This window comes from Dreissena polymorpha, chromosome 1 (assembly GCF_020536995.1).
Source record: "Dreissena polymorpha isolate Duluth1 chromosome 1, UMN_Dpol_1.0, whole genome shotgun sequence".
Taxonomy (NCBI): domain Eukaryota; kingdom Metazoa; phylum Mollusca; class Bivalvia; order Myida; family Dreissenidae; genus Dreissena; species Dreissena polymorpha.
Genome location: NC_068355.1, coordinates 11,876,950 through 11,901,975, shown reverse-complemented (window position 1 = coordinate 11,901,975; position 25,026 = coordinate 11,876,950). Strand labels below are relative to the sequence as shown.

At 33.9% G+C, this 25,026-nt stretch overlaps 1 protein-coding gene across 1 annotated transcript in view; it reads right to left on the bottom strand.

Moving 5' to 3' along the window:
* LOC127871149 (40S ribosomal protein S10-like) overlaps window positions 1–16,066 on the bottom strand; it is a 28,615-nt gene extending 12,549 nt beyond the window's left edge. The window contains exons 1-3 of the mRNA XM_052413877.1: window positions 15,931–16,066; window positions 6,810–6,951; window positions 3,873–4,056 (exon numbers count right to left, since the gene is read on the bottom strand). Coding sequence (XP_052269837.1) covers window positions 3,873–4,056; window positions 6,810–6,950 — 325 coding nt within the window. The 5' untranslated portion in view covers window position 6,951; window positions 15,931–16,066. The remainder of the gene's footprint in view (window positions 1–3,872; window positions 4,057–6,809; window positions 6,952–15,930) is intronic.
* Between the last annotated feature and the right edge of the window lie 8,960 nt (window positions 16,067–25,026).

The following is a 25,026-nucleotide window of genomic DNA, read 5'->3' as shown; positions in this document are numbered from 1 at the left end:
AAACCAGTCTAATTTTCATCCGGGCTATGTGCAAGCCAAGATATAAACGTGAAAACAGAAAAAATGTCTCACAATTGGCGTTCTTACACAAACAAAATAAAACATTCGGACTCGGAAGATACTGAATGCATCGAGGCATTTTTTTAAAGAAAGAATCATTGAAAACCGTTCTAACCCAGCAGGATTCTGAGGTAATCAACATCGAAAATTGTGAAAGTGAAAGTAGACAATCGGCAGCTGCCGCTCCTTTCCCTTCCAATACTGTAGCAGATCAAGATCGTCAACCCATTCATCATGAAATTGAAATCACAAAATTGACAACGTCCCCCGGCCCCAGTACAGAAATATAGTTGAAAACATTTCCCATTATTAGATCTACACCTGCAACTTTATTAAGGACTTTGACTTTAATACGTGTTAAATGTGTTTAAGAACAAAAAGGACAGAGACAAGCCTCTTTTGATGAGTTATAGACATTGAAATGAACAGTTTTTATTATTTCCCCTAATATGTCTCTTTCGCACTCTTTTTTTCCCCTTTCACCCAGCGTCCAGCGTCTTCCCCTTTCTCTAAAAAAACCCCCCCTGATAATTGAGATCGAGACACCTTTGCCTAAAATCAAGTCCTGGTTTCCTTAATGGCCAATTCTGTTATAAATTGAATTTTATAGATCTTCCAATTAATATATTGAAGAACACACACTTCAGAGCGCTGTGAGAGGTTTTAATCACATCAACTCATAAGCAGAACTGGATAATCAATCTCACCATGTGTGTGCTGTATATACAAAGCATGTTGTTGTATTGTCAAGTAAGTTTAAAGAAGGCACACTAAATTGGGCAACATGCTCCGCACAAAGACTACCAGTTATAATTAATACAAAACATAATATATTCAATTGAAATCTAGACAAATAACCTAATGTATTTCTGGGCATTTTCAGTCATAGGTAATATGGGCAAGGCCATTTAGAATGGATATACTCTTTTAGACTTAATTTAAAACGATTATCTTTATACAATTATAAAGTACTCTCAGCGCAGAATGTTTTATCAAAGGGGGATGTGATCACATTTGGCCCCCAAAATTGAGGAAATATTGTCTGGTATTTGATTACTTATTTTAAAAGTGAGACGTACTACTGCATTTAGTTAAGTTTGTGTTTATAATTGAGATCAAGACCCCTTTGCATAAAATAAAGTTCTGTTTTTTTTAATGGCCAATTCTGTTGTGAATTGAATTTTATAGATCTTCCAATTAATATGTTGAAGAATTAGGGCTGCAACAATATACCGGTATATCGGTATATATCGCAATACCCAATCCGCATATTGTATTGCGATATGATTTTCATCATACCGGTACGAAAATTTTACAAAAATTCATTCACATTTCGTCCAGAAAAGCCATCCAAAATAATAATAAAAAGGTAAACAAAACAAAGCAGTGTAAATTATTTTTTACGTAAAAATAGCATTCTAAAAAGTGTATTATACGGAGTAGCGTTGTTACATGGGAGCATTCATTCGATGCTTTTGAACAGATTATCGTTGAATTAATTGCGCACAGCTGTAAATGTTTCGTTCGATTCTGATTTGAGCATTATTTGTAATCCGAATTTCGGAAACACGCTTCCAAATTTGAATGCTAACGCGACAATAAAAAATGCTTTATCCTTTGTCTCAATAAAAAGCGCGCGAAAATTATACAGACATGTAGAACGTCGCATGGAAAGTATGGGTGTATTTTGTGTTGTATAAAAACGGGAACATCACGTCAGCTGAATTACGCGTGTTCAGTGGGAAAAACGCCCCGGTTAGGACGTTATTTCATCACATCTTTAAATAGCAACGATTGCAAAAATGTATTTGATACTTAAGAAAATTTGCGAATGTTTGTGTTTCTTATTATTCTTGAGCACATTTATACTTTATAGTAAATATTTACCAGAATTTGCGTTAAAATTTGAATTTATGGGATTATCGGGTAATTGGCAAGCTATAATTTTGGAACAAGTTAGCAATATATTGCGATATATTGCAATACGGGTTTTTGAACTGACAATATATTGCAATACGGTTTTTGGCGTATTGTTGCAGCACTATGAAGAATGCACACTTCAGAGCGCTGTGAGAGGTTTTAATCACATCAACTCATAAGCAGAACTGGATAATCACTCTCATCATGTGTGTGCTGTATATACAAAGCATGCTGTTGTATTGTCAAATTAATTTACAGAAGGCGCAATAAATGAGGCAACATGTTATGAACAAAGAATACCAGTAATAATTAAAACAAACATAATATATTTAATTGAAATCTAGACAAATAATGAAATCAATGTCTGGGCATATTTCAGTCCTAGTAGATTTGGGGCAGAGCCATTGAGAAATGATACACTCTTAATTTAAAAAGATTTTCTTAATACAATAATAAACACCTCTCATTCTCAGAGCGGGATGTTTTATCAAAGGAGAATGTGGTCACATTTGGTCCCCAAAACTGAGGAAAATATTGCCTGGTATTTGATAACTAATTTTAAAAGTGGGTAGTACTGCTGCACTAAGTTTGTGTTATAATTGAGATCGAGAATTTGTGTTATAATTGAGATCGAGACACATTGGCCCAAAATTGAAAAAGCTGGTTTTCTTAATGGCCAATTCTGTTTTGAATTGAATTTTCTAGTTCTTCCAATTAGTATATTCAAGAACGCACACTTCAGAGCGCTGTGAGAGATTTTAATCACATCAACTCATAAGCAGAACTGGATAATCACTCTCATCATTTGTGTGCTTTCAAACTTTAAATTAACAAGAGAGATGTGTTCATCAGATGTTTTTTTGCGCAAAATCTCAACTGATTTGGGAAAAGCTAAAACTCATTATAATAATTCAAAGAAGAAGAACAAAATCATATACAATTATAGTATGTACTTTGTTAAAAGTTAATTTTAACAAGGGCTGTTTGTAAAACATGCATGTCCCCCTATATGGGCTATAAGTTGTAGTAGCAGCCATTGTGTGAATACGTTTTTTGTCACTGTGAACAACGTGGTGGTGGTGGTAGTGCAACCTTAATTTCATTTTTGCCCGATGTTTATTGATACAATGCATTACAAAAATGCAGTTAGCCTTACATTTGGTAAAATTTAAATAAATTACAAGGGAGGCAAATGCTGTAACAAAAAGAACATGCATAAACAGTAGTTGTTTCCCTTCTTTGAACCATGCTAAATCATTAAAATGCCTATTTCCAGTAACTGTGACCTTCACCTGAAACCTTTGACCTAGTGACCTCAAAATCAATAGGGGTCATCTGCCAGTCATGATCAATGTACCTATGAAGTTTCATGATCCTAGGCCCAAGCGTTCTTGAGTTATCATCTGACAACCACCTGGTGGATGGACCGACCGACATGAGCAAAGCAATATACCCCCTCTTTTTCGAAGGGGGGCATAATAAGTTTGAGATATAATCATCATAAATTAGACACTTCTTTCTAAAACAAAATTAGATTGATGAAAATTATTATTTTTACCATATCACTTTTACATAGGGACCATTTAACAGACCCGTAGATAAGTCAGAAAAGGTCCTGATTTTGAGTGAAAACATTAATCGGGACAAGCTTTTTCAACATATTTTTTCCTTGTTAATAAAGTTTAAATTACCTGAAAATGACACTTTCCCAATTGAAAAATTTGCTGTAAAATAATCACAACTGATGGTTTCCAAACACCTTCATACATTCGAATTATTTCTAATGCTTTTTGGACATCTGGGCAAGTGGATTCCACAAAATTGGTTTGTCCCCCTTTAGATTTTGCTCACAAGAAAAACTGTTCAGGACACTAGAATTTGTTTTGCAATACCGTAGGACTCCTTAGGCCGGGGTCGTGAAGTCTCTGGACGGGTCTGTCTCTTCAGGGTAGCGGGCACAATCTCCGCAGGCAGGTGGAGGAAGTCACGCAGGTACTGGATCCCCTCATTGGTCAGGTACCAGTAGAAGTGTTTCCAGGCAAATTGTTCAGTGACAAAGCCACGAGACTTCAGGGACTGAAAATATCTTCATTTTGTAAGAATGTGAAAAAAATATAGTTCATTTAAAACCTAAAATTACAGGTAGGGCAACGAGTCATCAAAAACTGACCAAATGTACTAGTATTTACATTTTCATGAATAATGCTATTGTTAATATGTATATTCATAACATGAATAATGCTATTGTTAATATGTATATTCATAACAGAATTTATTGATGAAAAGATGAAGTTACTGCATTAAATCAGGGCTTTTTTTCCTGATTTTGTGAAGGGGCACTGGCCCCCTCACTTTGTGAAAAATGAGTTGTGAACTTTTGAAAATAGTGAAAAAATGAGTTAACGTGTAAAAATTGTGAAAAAACGAGTCGCAAACTTGTTAAATTGTGAAATTCAGTTGGAAAGAATGAGCATTGTAAAAGCATGTTTAATACTTGCATCATATTAAAATGTCTTTAAATAATGCATTAAAATAATATTTTCATTGTCTTGACACTTTCTTTCAACAAATAACCACATACATTGAGATCAACAATATTCTGACTGGTAAACTCTATTGAAAACCATAGAAAAACCTAATCCCAGTCAATATATTGCCTCGCTTATGTAAACAGGGTTTGACATTATTTTTTTACAGCAAGACCATCGGAACAGCTCCTCTTAAAATGTACTACATGTAGCCCGAATCTGATGTCTACTAGACCATAAATGACATAGCAAATAAACACAATTGTGTCATGTTAATGTTTAATCAGGATTTATCAGTAAATAAACAGTGAACACCAGAAAGTTATTTTGATGCATAGAGTAAAACAATAAAATAGAACTATTTTTTTGCTTTTTATTGTCAAATTCAAGCCATGGGAACTGACTCGATTTTCCATTAAGGATAAAATTGATGTTTCCCTTTTTCTTCATATTTAAGTTTCCTGTCAGTTTAACCATCGGATTTTTCTTTAATAACCGATTTGTCGGATGAAAATCCAAACTTGAACAAAGCCATTCTTTAAATTACATCCTCATGTCTGCTACGCATAAATGTTTACATTAACGATACAGATTTTCGATAGCAGTTGTAAAAACATGCTGTAAAGTTTTACGACACTGCAGGAAATCATTAACATTCATGACAACTAGACCAATGGAAACAAGCAAATTAGTACAGGAAAGAAATGATAATTATATTACAGCGATTTTCCTCCTTCTTTATAAAGTACCGGTAAACGGTACTTTCCCAATCGAACGAAAATTCCCAAATTCCCAAAACGGTACTTTCCCAATCGATCGAAAATTCCCAAATTCCCAATCGGCATCTGGAAAAATCCCAATCAGCGTCCGAATTTTTTCTCAAAACGATAGAAAGTTTCGTAAAAAAACCAACTTTCGGCGAGCGAACAAAGAAAATCGTATAGTTGTGTGTAACCACGCGCTCGATTAATTTCGGGTTTTATTATTCAGCGCATTCAATCAATAGAGTTGTTACTGTTTCCGGTTCTTTTGCCAGGCAGCCAGCGTACTGTTTTACGTCGGTTTGTAACCTTATCGTAGTTTGAAATGAGTCATAATAGCAAATATTATGCCAAAAAAACAATCGGAACCATCTATCACAGGACACATTGACAGCAATAATGATGCTGTGCAGGGAGGGATGCAAGCAACTGAGTGATGATCAAACATCAAAGATTGTTGAAATTTTCACAAAAATGAAAGAGAGAGACATTGCTTTAAAAGAGATTAAAACAACTAGTAATTGATTTGGTGTGTTCTTTATAATATTTTGTTATTTATATAAACTTTATAACTTAATGGTCATTAAGGCATGCCTGCAAATGATTATTTAAATGGGTATGTTCAATTAAGTATGAACTGTATGATGTATTCAATAAGACCCAAACTTCACGACGGGATTTTCCCAATTTCAGGATTTCACGACTCGATTTTTCCCAATTTTGAGGTTTTCACGAGTCAATTTTTCCCAATCGGACCGGTACGGGTACTTTTCCCAATTGGACAAGGAAAATCGCTGTATTATCATTAAAAAAAAACTTTGACAAATCAATCATTTGAGTTATAAATAATCAAAATAAAAAATCTGTACAGTAACTGTGAAAAGAACTTAAATTCTTGGTAAGGAAATATATAATCTGAGATTTATAATTATATAAATTACTTCCCTTGAAAATAATTGTCTCTAACAAATCTCTATTATTAGTAGCAAATAATTAAAAGCCACTACCGTTATCATTTTAAAAGTATTTGGCATGCAGCAAAATATAAAATACACAAATTTCCCAACATTAAGACTTCACAGCACGAATTTTCCCAATTTTAGGGGTTTTCACGCAAAGTTTTCCTAATCAGATTGTTACCGGTACTTTTCCAATTGGGCAAATAAAATCACTGAATGATGGAAGTCATTTTTATAGTCAAAGTATTGTTTAAAAGTTTTTAAAGGATAGTCACAATTAACTTGTTACTGTTACATAGCTTTTTCACAAATTTTGTTGTTTGTAGAGAATCCTTTTTATCTGAAAACCTTTCATTTTGGATTTTTTACAGCAATTGGGCATTAGATTTTGCCACATAACTACAGAATAAAGTAACTTCTACAGTTTTTTTTAGCCATGTTGGAAAAAGGAGTCTGGTCAAATTGGGATTTATTAATCGAGAAAAGTGGCAAATTTGGGAATTATTTATCGACAAAAAGGACTCAATTAAAATTATATATTTTGTAGGATGTTCAAATTATGCATCCAAACAGCAACATACAGTCAGGGCTTTGATCACATGAAGGTTGGGCACATCAATTTCACTGTGTTTTGGGGCTGAGAAGTCCTTCTTGGCTACAAGCACACCTTCCTTGAACAAATATTCATAGATGGCCACGCGGTTCTTCTTGGGCATCAACATCCTTGAAAGAAAATATCAGTAACATTTACAATATAGTATTAGTTTCAGCACACACACATAATAATAAATAATTATTACAAACTGTACTTTCTCAATCGAACAAGTCCATTTTTATATAATAATCACTGTAAACACATGACTGCAATTTAATGTTCGCATAAATTAGTTATACTGCACAAAGTGCATGCAGCAACTTCAACGATGCAACTTTGTATACCACTTTTCGCAACAAATATCAACACATTAATACTTGCTGTTAGCAAAGTGGACTTATTTACGCAGGTTTTTGTTTCCACTTTTTGGGAAGATAGCCCATGGCTTTGGAATTGGGAATTTTATCGGCATTTTCATGAAATTGGGAAAATAAATTCATTAGCCTTTTTTTCCACATGAAAAGTCCACTGATTAGGGAAATACTAAATTTGATATAACTCTTTATAATCATTCAAATTAAAAGAACAAAATCTTATAATACTTTGTTAGATGAAATTGAATTGAAATTGAGATAAAATACGCATAAGACTTCTTTCTAAAAAAAAAAAAAAAATTGGGAATTTTTTGCCACATTTTGGGAAAAAAGTATACTTTTTGGGATTGGGAACATAGCAGAATTTCGGCTATAAAATCGGGCCAAAAAAAACCCTGTTACAGCAATAGCATTTATTGTGATCATTGACAAATGCATTTCCTCATAGGTACATGTATTTGCCATACTATAAAAATGTTATATCTATTCCAGTTCCTTTAAATTTATACTTATTGATTGCTTAAACGTTCAAAGTGGCCAACAATTGAAACATATTTGCCGACAACATAAGATTCTCATAAAGCAGTGGATGGTTTCATCAGTTACAAGGCGGTAACTAGCCTATCCAGCACTGCCACTAGCTTTTAAAAGTTGGAAGTCCTGTTTTCCAAGCCGTAAATTCCAACTCTATCCATTACCCTATAATCCAGTATAGTTGCGATTTCAATGTGCAAAACCAATATATGACCTGTATTGACACTTATGTCTTTAAGAATTTTATTAACACAAACGTCCCCAATTATACGTGTTTACGATGTATTTTCAGATTCAGAACACCCGGCGTTTTCCATTGCAAAAACTTACCCATTTTCATGAACCATTGACCGGTTGACGTCTTTAAAACTTGTTTGGATAAATATCATTACAGAATTACAATTTGAAAATAAAATTTCTAAGAGGGGTCAAAAGATGTGTGTGATTGTTGCGCCAAAATATCAGTCGATCACACATATTTAGAACCAAGAAAGCAATAGCCTATAAATGCTGAATCATTCATTTTATCGATTTTGTTAGAAACTGAATGCAGCAGTTGAGTTAACTTCAGCAGGCTTCCTGAAAAGTCCCAAAAAGTGCCTGTCAACCGGACAGGCTGATGGAAAAATTCGCCTGTCCGGTCAAAACTTCACCTGACCGAACAACATGAGTTTATAACTGAAGAATTAAATAAAGTTTAACTCCTATTTATTGCAATGTGCAGCCTGTGTATAAGTACACTTCATAAAGTTAAACAAAAACACTTGCATGTTCTAGTGATTCAGTGTATGATGGACTACAGCTTTGAATTCTAGTCAGACTCAAAACAAAATAACATAACACGATTGGTGCTGCCTTCTCCATCCTCAAAGTCAAGACCATCATCGGAATCACAATCAGAGTCTTCGTCACACAGTTTTGCAATGTCAATGTGCATGGTAAAATGAGGCTGTTGAATGGTTGCATTCTCAGGCACAGACTTGACAATACTTGGTTAGATTCGATAACCACAGAAGCTGACGATGAGGATGGGAGAACTTAAGTGACATTTTTTTCATGTGAAGTTTTTGTTACAACCTTTGTAATTGGATACCGTAAAAACGCAGTCATAAGTCGAGATTTTTTACCTCCAAAATTTGATTAAAAAACCAGTATCGACTTATGAGGTGGTCCATGAAAAAAATAATTAAATTCCATGAAAAAAATAATGAAATTCGACGAAGATTGATCCCTGCTGCAATAGTTGTTGTTGTTGTATAAAAAAAATTGTTGATTTACGACTAACAAAACGTCGTATTTTACTGATACTTACCAATTAATATAATCACAGTTTGCAATTACTCTTGTTTTTATTTGAATAAATTAATCCAAAGTCTTCATGTAAGCAGGTGTTGTTTTTTTACTGTTCATGTAAACACGAATCAAGGACATCCTTTAAAGTCTCGCAAAAATTCGCAATATGTGTGAATCGACAGTTTGACGTCATCAAAGGAAAGCCATTTCCTGTCAAGAAGCCATAAAGAACACCTTTCTCGCCGACAAAATTGGATTCCTTTGTTTAGAGAAGCGATATGCTTAACCAATCGCGTGTTTGTAACTTGCTTGCAATCGTCCCATTATGCTTGAGCACGTGTATAGCTCGGCCTTTGAAACTGTTTCAGAGAAAAAGGTGGAGTTAGCGGTCTCTTGGGTATGTCAATCATTGTTATAAAAACACGTTTTACCGAGACACTAATAAATTGTTTTGACAGTCAGATTAAAAGTACAAAGATTGGATTACAGTGATAATATTGTTTCATCGGATTAAAAGGGGAAAATAGTTTGTGGATAATTACTAGCGTGAATTATTGAGTGCAACCATTTATTAATTAGATAAACAAAAACACAACTGGACTTACGATAAATCTTTGAAAATGCCTGGAAAACGCAAACGCCAGGCTTATGACAATGCATTTAAAATACGTGTGATAGAGTTTGTGGAGAATTTAGATAATAACAGTGCTGCTGAACGTGAGTTTGGTATAAGTGAGAAACTAGTGCGTGATTGGCGTACGAATAAGGACACAATTGTGAGTGGACCTAACAAACAGAAACGGCGTGTCGTCATGTGCAATGTATAGAATACTACCGCAACTTCATGTACATTTAAAATGGCGTCCGTTTATGAAATTCATAAACAGAAAATTTCTGACTCGACTTATGAAGCTAACATACTCAAAATCTCTAATTTTGGTACCAAAGTATACCCCCCGACTTATGAGCCGGGTAGACTTATGACTGCGTTTTTACGGTAGATATATCTGACAAATAAAATTGACGTTTTCAAAAACAACAACAAAGGGAGAGCACTCTTAAGAACTAGTGACACTTTTGTGTTCTTAATGACAAAAAGGCTCTAAATTCATGAAAGAGTGATACTAATAGGGTGTTTTTTTTCTTTTCGCAAGTATTAGACTTTTTGGTATTTAATCTTTTTTTTTGCCTGTCACAAGGACCGGCGATATTAAAAACTCCAGGGGTTTTTCAGCACTGTCTGCGCTTCCGGAAAACGGAGGCACTCCCAAAGCAAACGGACCCGATTCCAAACCGAAATTAAAAAATAAAATCCCATTTCAAAAAAATAAATAAAATATTATATTTTTTTTCTAAGAATGAAGTGTCTTATAACTTGTGTGACTAACCAGTGTTTGTTATGGTCAAAAATATCTGCTATAAGGTTTTGACTGTTCAGTTCTTATCTCAGAGTGTAACTGTCAAACAAAACTGCAGTACTTGAATAAATGTGGAACATGCCCAATATTGCATCTGTTTACATAAAGAAGACAAAATAACAAATAAAAACAAATTTATTTGTTAAACCACTGAATTATTTAAGCATGATTACTTCACAATTTTTCCCAAATGAGCCGTTTCATCGCAGCAAAAAATCCCAAAATGGCCAATTTTGCCGATAAAAAATTCCCATTTCAGTCAGACTCCTTTTGCCAAAATAGGCAGAAAAACCCCTGAACTCCGCCGGACCGTAAAAGATTTTGCCGGACAAGACCGGCGGTCCGGCCTTTTCAGGAAGCCTGCATCAGTTCATTTAAGTTTATCAAGATTTTATGATAGTTTACAGTTTAATTAAATCAATACAAGTGTGCAGCTTCAACGGAAGTAAAGTAGGAATGATTTTCAACTTCAACGAGATACTCTACGACGCCTCGGGGACATCTTAGCTGAAATAATTCGCGTTCAGAATTAATCTGAACGCTGAAACTCCGGTCTGTAAAAACGATAACGAAAAATGAATACAATGCTATTATATCAAAATGCTTAAAATTGCAAAAAACATAACCAACTCATAAAGTTTTAGTTAAGAAGTCCATTTCTACCTCAAATAGCGTCGAATTGAAGTTAAAAGGCATAATTTGTTTCAGTTAAACTTCTGCTTAAATAACAATACAATCACTGACCTCTCGTCATGTTATGAAATATTTAAATATCAACCAATCAGAAGAAGGCATTACAGTGTCATAGGCTGCGTTATCGATTAAAATCTACCTGCGGTATACAGCGGGCACAGCGATTGGAATGGAAAATGTGAGTAGTGTGTTGATTTAAATTGGTCAAGCGTGCAAAATTGAAAGATTCATTACATAATTCTTACCGAACATTATTGAGAAATGAATTATCTACACAGGTATGTAAATATTATTGCCATCCGTTGATACTAACTGTCTGATATCGGGGCTTGAATGTTGCGCACCAAATTCCTTGCGCATCAATATAGACAAAGAAGGAAAACTTTCGCTATTAAAAAGATAGAGTGGACTATTGACGCCAAGAGTCTGCCAAAGCAAAAATCATCAAAAGACTTTATGGCGGCAATTTATATTGACTAGTCCCTTGTCAAAAAAATAACCCACTTTCATACCAAAACACACTTAAACCAACATAAAACTGTGTTTTTTCTGAGTTTTTCTCAGTGGAAGTTGGTTTTTGCTATTAAAAGAGAGTTTTATGTGCGCTAAACTGTGCTTAACTGAGTTTAAAGTAGGTTATTTTAAGAAGATGTGTGTTTAAGCGAGTTTTTTTCTGTAAGGAGTCAGTTTTTTGTGTGTCAAAAGTGAGCCTTTTTATTTATGAGTTGGTTTATGTGTGTTTAAGTGTGTCTTTTTGTTTTATAAGCGAGTCTTTTACAACAGAAGTTGGTCTTTTTAAACAGAAGTGGGTTTAAGCGAGTTTAAATTGGTCTTTTTGTAAATAATTTGAGAGCTGAAACCAGGCTAAAAGACTCACTTTAAAACACTTTTCAATAAGTTGGTCTTTTGTTTATAAATAATACTCATCAATGAAACAATAATTCTTCAACTAGGTCTTTGTTTCATGTTTATAGCCATATATAATACAAGTCAATTGTAATGGGGCTTTTTTGCAGCTTGTTTGCCATTGTCCCTATTGTACATGTGTGTTTGCTCCCCATAATTTTTTGGTGAATATTGGATGAAAATGGCTCTTTCAGAACATCACAGGTTCACAAAATGATCAAACTTAGTTTTATACCTGAAAATGGAAGAGTTTGTGTTTAACTTTGATTTTTTTCCTTATATTTGTTTTTATTATAAACAATATTTTATGATTGTTTTATGTCTTAAAATTATTTTCTTTTTTTAAATTTTAAAACAATCTTATATGATTGTTTATTTTTGTTTAAAACAGTATTTACTTGTTAAATCTGCATATTTAAATAATTATGGTATTGGAAACATTATTTTGGAAATAATCTATTTATTTGTGTATATAAGTTATGCAAGATTTTGATATTTTCATATGATGCCATCATATCCATTTTCTTAATTTGCAATAAAATAATAAGATGCCAAACATGACCTGTGTTACATAAACAGTCAACAAAATAACAAGACAATACCTAAAAACACCCCTTTTCACACCACTAACAATAAACAGATAACAATCTGTCAGGCATTCAGAGCTAAACAGGGTACTGATTATCTAGGGGTTAAGATAAGGCTACTGATAGGGTTTGCCCAGACATAAGGCTTATAAGACTTTTGATTGGTTCAAATTTTGGCACAGGAAATTATTTAAAACAACAACTTTTGAAAAACAAGCTGGTTTCAGCAAAATTGAGCTAAATTAAATTAACATTAAGACTTATAATTGATGTATTGAAATACTGTCAGCATGAAGTATTGTGTGATGAAAACAATGTGGTTTTTACTACAATTTGGAAATCAACAATAAGTTTGTTGGAAAAGAGGCTCAACTGTTGTTTTTTTTTGGAATACTGAAGAACAGTTTTAACAGGTTTGTATTGTCATTTCTTCATCCTTTTTTTATTTAGTTTATTGAATTAATTATGATCATTATTATATTTTTGTATTGTCACTGGGAAATGTAAATTGATAAGTTAATGTATTGGAATTTAAAGGAAAAACAACACAATTTGAAGCAAAAATAGATAAACATACACATGACAAAGTGTAAATGTTGTGAACAGTGAATTATTGTGGTTGTGTTTTATGATTTTTGTCATCTTTATTGTTATTTATAGATATTTCTGGTTATTACTGAACAGATTTCTTTCCCTCATATTTTAATTTTGAAGGTTAAACTCTTGCCCCAAGAGCAAAAGGGGTAATCATACTACCTGATGTATGGACTTTTACACCAGGTTTTTACCCTGCATGAGCTGGCCAACTTGAGGGGAACTGAAGTGGGCAAACCTCGCCCTGTCATTGAACAAGAAAGCTGGATTTGTTGAGAGGTAAAACTATACAGGTTATTGCATTTTAAAAGCGTCACTATTCTGACCAATGTGACAAATATTTTTAGAGTTTGAAATGTGATGAAAGTAAATTACAAGCTTTGGAAAATTACCAATTGTAAATATTTTGTCAAAACTCCTTTTCTTTTTTTGGTTCCAGAGTATCATTAAAGCTGAAATCCAGCATGAAACCAGGAAGGTGAAGGCCATCGCACAGGCCATGTGCCGACTATTCACTCCCCACCAGCTTGTGACTTGCTCCATGAAGGGAGCAACAACTACAACGGGGTCACCAAGACCAAGCCTCCCCGCTGCTGAGAGAAATGCAATCATTGGTACTTTTTCTTCATCATAAAAATTTGAAGAACCAGTTATCCATATAGAAATTCAATACACAACCTACAAATATTTTTCAGATCACTTACTGTTTACAGTCGCAAAAATGATCATTATATTACATCATTTGTGAAAAGGGGGAGTTTTTATTATCCAAGTGACAGTTAACAATAGTTGTTTTTTTTTTATTCATGAAGACAGGGATGGAAAAACTATGTCCGTGTCTCTAGTCACTACACTGTATCTCCAGGACAATCAGTTAAAAACTCATTTGTGTTGACTTCCTTTATATGCAAATATTTAACCTCTTTTTCTGGCTAGAGTATTTTCTATTTAAGAACAGATTTTGTTTTTTTTTGGCTTGTTTTTAAAATGAATAGTCTATTATATTTTTTCAGATGTCATAGCCAAAACCTTTGACAAGCGTTGGTTGATGTTGAAGAAAAGATGAGAGGTTGTTTAAGGCGTCTGCCGCTGATGCACAAGTAGACTGAAGTCTTTGTAATTAAAATGTGCTGTTAAAATGATTATTTAACCTTTGTTTTCACTTTGTTATATAGATTTGCACCTGTTGCAACAACATTAACTTATTTTTATGCTCCCGGTAGGGTCTCATATAGCAGTTGAACTGTCCGTCTGTCTGTCTATCTGTCCGAAAACTTAAGCATTGGTCATAACTTTTGCAATATTGAAGAAAGCAACTTGATATTTAGCATGCATGTGTTACTCATTGAGCTGCACATTTTGAGTGGTGCAAGGTCAAGGTCATCCTTCAAGGTCAAAGGTCAAAATCCAATGGAAGTAATAAGCTTTAAAGAGATAATTTCTATACCTGCCAAATGATAAATAGAAATTTTATTTCAAAGCAGCGCAGTAGGGGGCATTGTGTTTCTGACAAACACATCTCTTGTTTGAATTTATTCCATACAATCTTACTTTTTTCAATTTTTCTTTGTGTTCAATGTAATGTTATAACACTATTATATTTTATTATAACAATGCCATGTCTGTCAAATTAGTTTTATCATGCTGTGTATATGGATATATATGTAAAAATTTATGTTTTATCGTTTAAAAAGTAATTAGAATTTTATTTATGATATTTTTGTTCTTATCATAAAAATGTTTTTTAGTTTTCAAGTGGGTGAAAAGTGGGTTTTTACCGAGCATTTAACAGGTTTTAAAGCTAGTTTTAACTGCGTTTAATCTGTGAAAAGCACACATTTAGCTCACTTAATGCTCAAACAAAAACCCACTTTTAACTCGCTTAAGAACAGGAAAAACCGACTTGATGTGTAGAAGCGGGTTTAAAAGCCAACATAAAGAAGGAAAACACACTCACTTTTAACCCACTTAAGTTGGTTTAAGTTAGTTTTAGTTGGTTTAAGTTGGTATAAGAAGGTATAAGCGTGTTGGTTTATGTGAGTGAAATCTAGGTTTTACCTACAAAAAACCTAGTCGGTAAGCAAAAAGTGTGTTTAAAAGACACGCTTTAACCCGGTGCCAATACCGCAGGGTTTAACACGGTTTTAACACGGAATAAAACCGGGTTTTGCCCACTTTTTTGACAAGGGAGGGGACATCTATGATCTACTGACGAGGGATGCATTTTAAGATATGCATTTTTATAACTCATTCATCCTATTTCAAGAATGGAATCACCTTATTTTTGAAAATCAAAGGGTGAAAACCTTTTTCCCAAATAATTATCTGGGGTACTGCAGGTGTGGAAATAATTGTGAATACTTGGACTTAAAATACATGCAACTAGCCAGTCGTGTAAAGCGTGCACCCATTGATTAAGGCGGTGAATCAATTGTAATATAACTAAAGAACACTTCTCTAATGATAAACTCATGTATGATCACATAGCAGAATTATAATAGGACAATTGAGTTTAACTTAAGCTCAAGGTACTTTACAATTATGAGTCGTTACGCCGGATCAGCAACAACATATCGCACATAAGCTGTTCCTAAGAAATACAGCACTATCAAGCCGAGTCCTTGTTGAAAGTGTAAACCGTAAAGGAATTAACATATGCCACCACAAATGCAAGATATAATCAGATTTAAATAGTGAAACTAACGTACTTGTGTGTTGATATCAGCTAAAAACCGGAAAAGGAAGTTTGCAGCGAGTGAAAACCTAACGTTACCATACTGGCTACATTACACTAAATTTATTCAGGCGGTAATAATATGAGACGTATATACTTTGTCGTCTGCTCATTTACTTACAAAATATTTTCTGAAACATAGACTCGAAAAATGAATAGGGGTTTGTTCGAAGCGTCAATATGTGAACATTTCCCGATTTTAAAGCCTTGCTTAAACGGGTAAAATATATTTTTACTTAAAATACCTTTTTCATAAAGAAAGGTGTTTTCAAATTCAACTTGTTAAATCATAAGTTCATTATTCCACTGTGTCTTCTCCTTCTTCTTCTTCTTCTTGTTCTTCTTCTTTGTCATCATCTTCTTCTTTCTTTTTTCATCTTCTTCCATCTCTGGGGCATTGGGTAGAAGAAATAGTCCAAGTGTCGTGGTGTGTTTCAAGAACTTTTAAATTATGTACAAATTAATGGGTCGCTTATTTCGGTGTCATCCTTTCCTTGAACTCCTTGATTACACAGTCTTGCTGACGGGAAGAGATTGTGTCTGAGGTAGTCTGTTCTTCAGAATGGAATGATGTACCTTATATTGCTGCCTCTTTTGGATGATATAGCAGCGCTGAGATAGGGGTCAGACGGAATATCAATTACGTCGTATATGGTTCGGTGCATCATAGTTACCAGAACAGTATGTCGGCTGACATGAGGTAACTGCCATCATATGTCAGCTATCATCTTTGAGCTGCTGTTTATGGTTCTGAATTCGCCTTTCACGTCGCGGACAGCGCGTCTCTTCATGATTTCAAGCTGCATGTCTTGGTTATTGGGGGTAACATGCATTTGTTAAATAAAATGGATTCAAGCTCCTTGGTGCAACCCTGAACTAGGAGGTCCGGTATGTTAATAAATCGTTCATAAAAGTTTAGGAAAAAAATAGACAACAGTTTATTTATTTGTTTCTTAGTTCCTCATTACAGTCCATAAACGACTCTTTAGTTGTCAGACGTATGAACCCGTTCTATTACATTGGCACCAAACGTGGGGCGTCTTTCAAATTGCATGTGTGAAGATGCCTGGGGGTCTTTTCAGTAGATACATATTTTAAAGGGATCTTTTCACGCTTTGGTAAATTGACAAAATTGAAAAAAGTTGTTTCAGATCCGCAAATTTTCGTTTTAGTTTTGATATTTGTGAGGAAACAGTAATACTGAACATTTACCATGCTCTAATATAGCCATTATATGCATCTTTTGACGATTTTAAAACCTAAAAATTATAAAGCGTTGCAACGCGAAACGATTGAATAATTTGGAGAGTTCTGTTTTTGTCGTTAAATTTTGTGAAACTATGAAGATTGCTTATATAAGGTATAAAATACGTCAAGAATGTGTACTCGGCGGAATAGCTCAGTAGGCTAAAGCGTTTTTACTTCAGGACTCTGGCAGGACTCCAGGGGTCACTGGTTCGAAACCTGCTCCGGGCAATGTTCTTTTCCTTTTTTTAATTTTATTCTTGATTTTTTACTGGAGCTTTTACGATCCAATGTTTACATTTATCAATATAAAGCATTTAATGAATAAGTTAAAAAATGCCAAAATCTGTGAAAAGGCCCCTTTAAGTTGATTAGAATGATTGAGATTTATAGTTGGTTGATATTGGGTTATACGATTTTGATTGATATTTGAGTGAAGGTGCTTTAGATTCAGAACAAGTTCATTGTGATGTTGAGATTTAGGATAGGTTGTTTGGGTGATTTAAGATGATATTAAAGTTGCTTTCGAGATGAAACGGCATTTTACTTGAGATATTGAGATTGGATTGAGATTGAGATTACGCTGACATTTGAGACAATATACATCGTAGTTGGGATTATGATTACATGTTTATTTGAGAATTTGATTTCAGATAAGTTTATATTAATGTTTAGCATCTCGTCCGTGATTGAGGTTTATAGTCCGTTGTGGTTGAGCGTTGAAGTAAGTTTGTTCAATATGTTTTAAACACCGAGCTTTTTAGCTGGTTACTCTGATATTAGTGCTGAAAAAAACATAGCTTCTCATGTGCCGAAATGTGAGCGTGAAAACGGGACACCTCGTCCAAGTTTCCAAGAACATAGGTGAGGGCTAATGGTTATCAAGACAAGACAATACATATTTATTCAGACTTGCACAGTGTACATCGTCTAAACACTATAAATTTCACAATCAAATATGTTACAGAAATAAACATAGTAAAAATATAAACATAAGCAGCATCGTATACGGTTACGAAAATTCAAGGTAAAATACTTCTTTTAAATATGGAGGATAACTTTTGAAGTTAGGTAACAGCATTAGAAATATTATTTCTTAAAATCATAGCATCTTTTACAAATTTTGCTTATTTAATTAGTTCAAATTTATTCGTTGTATTCAACTATTGGTGGAATTTATAAACAGAAGGCCTAACAACGTAACATTTCTTAAGGTAATTTCTTCTAATATCAATGTACAAAGGGCATTTACAAACAAAATGAAACTCATCTTCGACATCTTATTCGTTACAACTAAGGCAATAACGTTCGTTTCGAGGTATATTTTGACCAGCATATCTTCCAGTTTGAATTCTAAGTGGCAGACTCGAAGTTCGAAGCTTTGTGACGTAGTGTCTTAGTGATTTAGGTAGTAAATCTAAATAATTTTCGAAAAAAACATAGGCTTAAATACACGGTACATATCTAAAACAGAGTTATTTTCAACAGATCGAAACCACTCTTGATATAGGTATCAATAACAACTTTTTTAAAATGTGGTATACATATTTTAACATCAACAGAGCTTGGATTATTAAACACGTATGACGAACCGTAGATGTCTAACAATTTTTTTTATATTAGATACCCAATTAGAACGACCATTTTGGAAATCATTTAGAGCTTGACTATAAATTGATTTTAAAATTATGTTATCGGTTTGAATAAGTTTAAACCAGTATTTAACCATTCTAACATTTCTATGAATAAATAGTGGGTATCTTCCTAATTCGCCGTACACTACAGCGTTGCATACATTTTGCTTAACATTTAAAACTCGTTTGCAGAACTTTAAGTGTACCCTTTCCAATTCAATTGTCTTTGTTTTACCCCATAACTCACAAGCGTAATTCAGTATGGATCCAACAAAAGCATCAAATAGCTGACATTGTGTTTTAGATTTAAAGTCAAATTCTTTACATTTGTTAAATAATATATTCATAGCTTTAATTGCTTTTCCACATAAATGTTCTTGATTTAGCTGAACATTTCCAGTATAATTAAAAACAGTTCCCAAATAATTAAAATCATTTACTACTTCTATTTTCTGACCTTCAAACGTCCATGTTTCAGATGGTAATATATTACCCCGCTTGCGAAACACCATTTTTTTAGTTTTATCAGTGTTAACCTTTAATCCCCAGCATTAACAGTAATTTGATAAAAGATCCAAGTGTTTCTGTACTTCCCCGGGCGATTTACCGATTATGGCCATATCATTTGCGAAAAGCAACAATATCAATACAATGTCATCAATACTTAGTAGACCGAGCGAGGGATCATTCTGTAAAAAAATAATTCAAAGTCTTCTACAAAAGAGAAATCAAAAAGGGCTCGCCAGATTAATCTCCTTATAAAGAGTATGAGCAGCAAATTTATGACAGGAGCTTTTATAGAGGGATAGTGCTAGGGATTTCGTTGATCATGCAAACTTAAATACTAGCCCCATCGGTTTACCTGTTAAATGTTCGATAGAAGAATTACAATAAATGTTAAGTTTTATTTTGGAAAACAAATTGCAAAAACTCAACGTGAATTCATACAAGGTGATAACACGTCGGGTATGCGGTTACTTTGATAACAGATGACACTTTGATAACAGAGAACAACAAAAGAAACGCGCGAGAGAAGAGTTCTTCCGCTTTTTGCATTTATGTTCTGTTCATTTGGTATTTAGACACGGAACATTGTTTGGTCGATTAATAGCACTTTGAATTGCGAAGAAAGAAATTTGCAGAAAAAACGGTATATATATATATATATACAGACCAATTTACACGAACCAATTAGAAAGTTACAGACGCAAATAATCCTCTCTTTTTACAAAAATCAGAAGTCCACCAATTTCCGGTTCATGAAAAAGTTTGGGTTTTTTTTGCAATTAAAACATTAAAGTTCGTGCCCGCAACTATAAAAGCTAAAGCTCTTTCAGTTATTCAGTAAATTGATAATGAAATAACATAACAAAAGGGCCTCAAAGGTCCAAAGTTGCTCACATGAGATACAAAGGACCTGACCTGTTCTGTGCAGCCCCAATATATCATTTAAACAAATTTCCCGAAGAGCGAACTGTAAATGTAACATTTAGAGTGCTTACAAGGTTTTACTATAGCCAAATAAGGATAAAATCCCCGACACCTTGCGGCCATGTTTTTCAACAATCTGGAACCATTTTCAAACTCGTCCAAGATATAATAAGCACAAATTTTCTGACCAAATTTCATGAAGATCGGACACAGAAAAAATGTTGCCTATAGAGCGTTAACAATGCAAATATTGACGCCGCACAACGCACGCGGCACAATGGACAAAAGGCGATCACAAAAGCTCACCATGAGCACATTGTGCTCAGGTTAGCTAAAACATATCAGCCACTTTTACAAAGCTCATCATTCTGCATGACCAAGGTCTGTATCAATTACTCAGTTCATTGGTCATCAAATAACATCAAATTACATATCACCCAGTCATTTTTATTATACATTAGACTCTCATTTTTGTTGATTTTATAGGTTTACTGATCCGCCAATTTAACACCACCACATTGGAAATGACTGACACAAATTCTTCTTTGTTTTCCCAAAATCAGAAGTCCAAAAAGGAACGTGTCCACATTTTTTTAAACTTGAAATCTAATCCTTAATAATATACCATAAATGATTGTAAGTACATGTATTTGTAATCTTCACTTTTCCGACTCATGATGCTCCTTGACCAAGGCATGTATAGATTCTTCCAAAATTCTGTTTTTTCTCTCGTTTCGTTCGTTGTGCAGCTTCCTTTCTTGAACCTACAAAATACATTTGTTGCATTTAAAGCCCATATGCTTTAAAAACAATGGGAGGAATCACGTGGTCAGAATTGAGAAAACATGGCCGCCGATGCCTCGCTTAGATTGAAAAATTGAGTGTTCAAACAGGTTCATCTTCCTTATTACTAACTTGTTTTTAATCGGATAACGCCTATCATAGGGCCAGCCGGAAGCGGTTTCATAGAGTATCAACCGTTTCCCTCTGGTTGGTCGGAGTGTGGAGATTACTCATGGAATATTTTGCGATTTCTTGAACCGTCAATTGCTGTTGTACACGCACTAACAATAATATCACTGTTTTTACAATAATAAGCACTGTTTAAGTACCATTTGTGCATGTGGACGCATTGTAACTTACAAACAAGATGTGTTTGTGAAACACAATGTCCCCCTATATGATGTTTGACATTGTAGGATTACCTTGACCTTGTGAAGGATGACCTTGACCTTGACCTTTCACCACTCAAAATGTGCAGCTCCATGAGATACACATGCATGCCAAATATCAAGTTGCTATCTTCAATATTGCAAAAGTATTCATAAAATAAGCGATTTGGGCCACATATATTTGACCTCTGACCTTGAAGGATGACCTTGACCTTGACTTTTCACCACTCAAAATGAGCAGCTCCATGAGATGCACATGCATGCCAAATATCAAGTTGCTATCTTCAATATTGCAAAAGTATTCATAAAATGAGCGATTTTGGCCACATATAATTGACCTCTGACCTTGAAGGATGACCTTGACCTTGACCTTTCACCACTCAAAATGTGCAGCTCCATGAGATACACATGCATGCCAAATATCAAGTTGCTATCTTCAATATTGCAAAAGCATTCATAAAATGAGCGATTTTGGCCACATATATTTGACCTCTGACCTTGAAGGATGACCTTGACCTTGACCTTTCACCACTCAAAATGTGCAGCTTCATGAGATACACATGCATGCCAAATATAAAGTTGCTATCTTCAATATACAAAAAGTTATTGCAAAATGTTAAAGTTGGCGCAAACAGACAGACAGACCAACAGACAGACAGGGCAAAAACAATATGTCCCCCACTACTATAGTGGGGGACATAAAAAAATGGATACATCGATTGCTAATGGCGTTATTTTCAAGGTAAAGTTGACTTTCGATTGGTTTTAACGATTGCTGTTGAGCACGCACATGGCTGTTGTACACGGACAACTTCTAGAACAGCTGTTGTTGAGCACGCACATGTCAAGGAATACCGTTTTCTCCGCCGAATAAGTCTAAAACAACGTCACATTGGCATGTTCTGGTACATGTGGCGATACATATCTTATGTGTCCAGCAAAACACACATTTTGGTTGAAAATTGCCATGTTTCTTTTTATGGAAATATTATAATGACAAGTTTTTTTTTCCATAAACTGCAAAACAAAACGAAACTGACAAAACAACTTTCATGTGAGCTAAGCATATAATCAACGCATATAAATATGAAATAGATTTTCCTTGATCCTCTAAGTACTAACACTTTTCCAATAAAATAGTTCAGTATTAAAACTATCAACATATTTATAACTGTTTTCACAGAGTCAGAAGCTCAGGAAAAGTACAATACTGCTCACATAGGCACCAAACAGTATTGAAAGGGCCTTCGGGGTTTGGAAGCGAACCTTTCATGTATTCATGGTGAGGTATGTAAGGACATTGTTTATATTATTAATGATAAAATTTATTTAAGATTATAAAATAAAATGTATTTAATCAACAAAAATTGTTAATCGAAATTGACATCATAATATATATTTCTAGGCATATCAAGTCTAAGAGTTGGAAAAAAAGTTATCTTAACATTATTTTTGCATGCCATAGACACACTTCAGTTTTTAAATTCAATTTACTAATAGACGGAAAATATGCTGAATATTCTATTTATGAATAAATGTAACTGATTTTGACACATTGAACAAGTCAATGTAACAGCAGTATACACAACTTTCTCGTATTACTGTAAAGTACTGATACATTACTGAATGCCAGCTAAAACAATTAAAACATTTTTAGATATGTTTTTGTGTATCTGTTAGAGCTCATAAGAAATATATAAGATATTAGTAAATTGTTACACTCGGGAAAAAAGTAGTTGTTACTGTTTACTCTGCATGAAGCATTGGGGACAAATTTGACAACATTTTGAACAATAACTTTTGATGAAACATTATTTTTCAATGTTATTCCTCCAATTTCTGTTTATAACAGATTAGAATGAATCCTGCCAAGGTTAGCCGCATCATCATTGCCTGTGCTGTTCTTCATAATCTGCGGTTGATGTGGGGAAACCAGAAGTGGATCCGGAACCTTTAGAAGAGGTTGCCAAGGGAGATATGTTTCAGGCTGTATCGGATGGGAGAAGAGTTAGAGATACCATTCTCGCAAATTACTTTACTTAGGAAATTAACAGATTAAATATAAATGTTTTCATTATATTTGTGCTTGTATATCTCGGAGTCATACACTGATAGTTTGGTTCCTTGTTTGTTTATGTGGGTTTAACAGCATTGGAACAACCAATCAAAAAGTGAACAAAATATATTATTTCAATGCCTATATAATATTTTTGAAACAATGTTTAGGTAATAGCCTCATTTGTACTCACTCATTTTTGGATTTAAAAAAAATGAGAATATCAGTCTGTACTGTGATTCTTTCGTAGAACTTTTCATGTTTGTGCCAAGCTGTTCTGTTTGGCATAGTACACCATCTGCATCTCGCTCAGTGACCTGTATATGTTTAAATATTTTTGTTTTTCTTGGTTAACTCTATTAACTACTTACACAAATGATAAGCATTGTTCTGAATGATTTTGATTATTGATAGCCATCAGCTAATTTATTATGGTTATTGTTAAACAATGATCTGATTCTATTGGTTCAGTATGTCCGTTTCATTGTTAGCAAATAATTTCAATTTAAAGAACATTGTCATTATATAGTTTAGAGTTGAATTTTTAGCTTATATAAATGAAAAAAGGTCCACGATAAGTTATATTCATACATATATACATACTTAGTCTGAGGCTCTTTCTTGTTACTTTTGCAACTTGGATCTTCATCTGTATCTGCTGATGCACATCTTGCCTGATCTTTGATGAACATACATTATAGAACACTGTTATAGATCTATTATGTTAAGATCATATTATTTGTTCCATTGAGTCCACTTTGTTAAAGCAAGAGATATTTTGAAGTTTTTATTTGTTTTATACATGCTGTACAGTAGAGATATAATATTGGAAACTGATTCTTACACTGTTAAAATCGTCAATAATCGAAGTTTAGTCTAAACATAATAAAATCATGGGAAAATACCACTTTTGCCCCCGCCAGAAGGTTGGATATGCACACGGAATGAGCCCATTGTGTTCATTCAGTATGTATTCACACCTCTGGCGGGGGGCTTAAGTGTTACATTGCCAAATCTTGACAAATGAATGAACAGTCAAACCAATACAATTTTCACAATAACAGTTCGATCAGATAATGGCTTCAGACTGTATGACAGACTTGTTTAACAACGGTAATTTCAAGCATAACTTTTTAAACATTTGTTTCGTAGATTAAATAATTGTACCCCACTCTTGATTTTCCCAACGATGGCAGCTTCCAAGTCCATATTAAATTATCTTGCTATTTTGACTATAAATGTCGTGTCCAAAACATATTTGATACGTATTAAACGTTATTCTACGTCTGGTATGGCTTATTTTCAGTACTAATTCTAATTTTAATAGCATTTTTAGCAAAGTACTACAGAAATACTTACCTGCGGTCACGCCGGCCTAAACTTTATATTGCCACTGTAATGAAGTTATAGGATCAAAGCTTATTGATGATTGTTGTTGTAAACTAGTTACCTTGTAAATTGAAATGTGTCTGAGTTGGTGTCTGTAGCTATAAGGTTTTATGTCCGCTTCGAGGTTATATGTACAGTCTGTT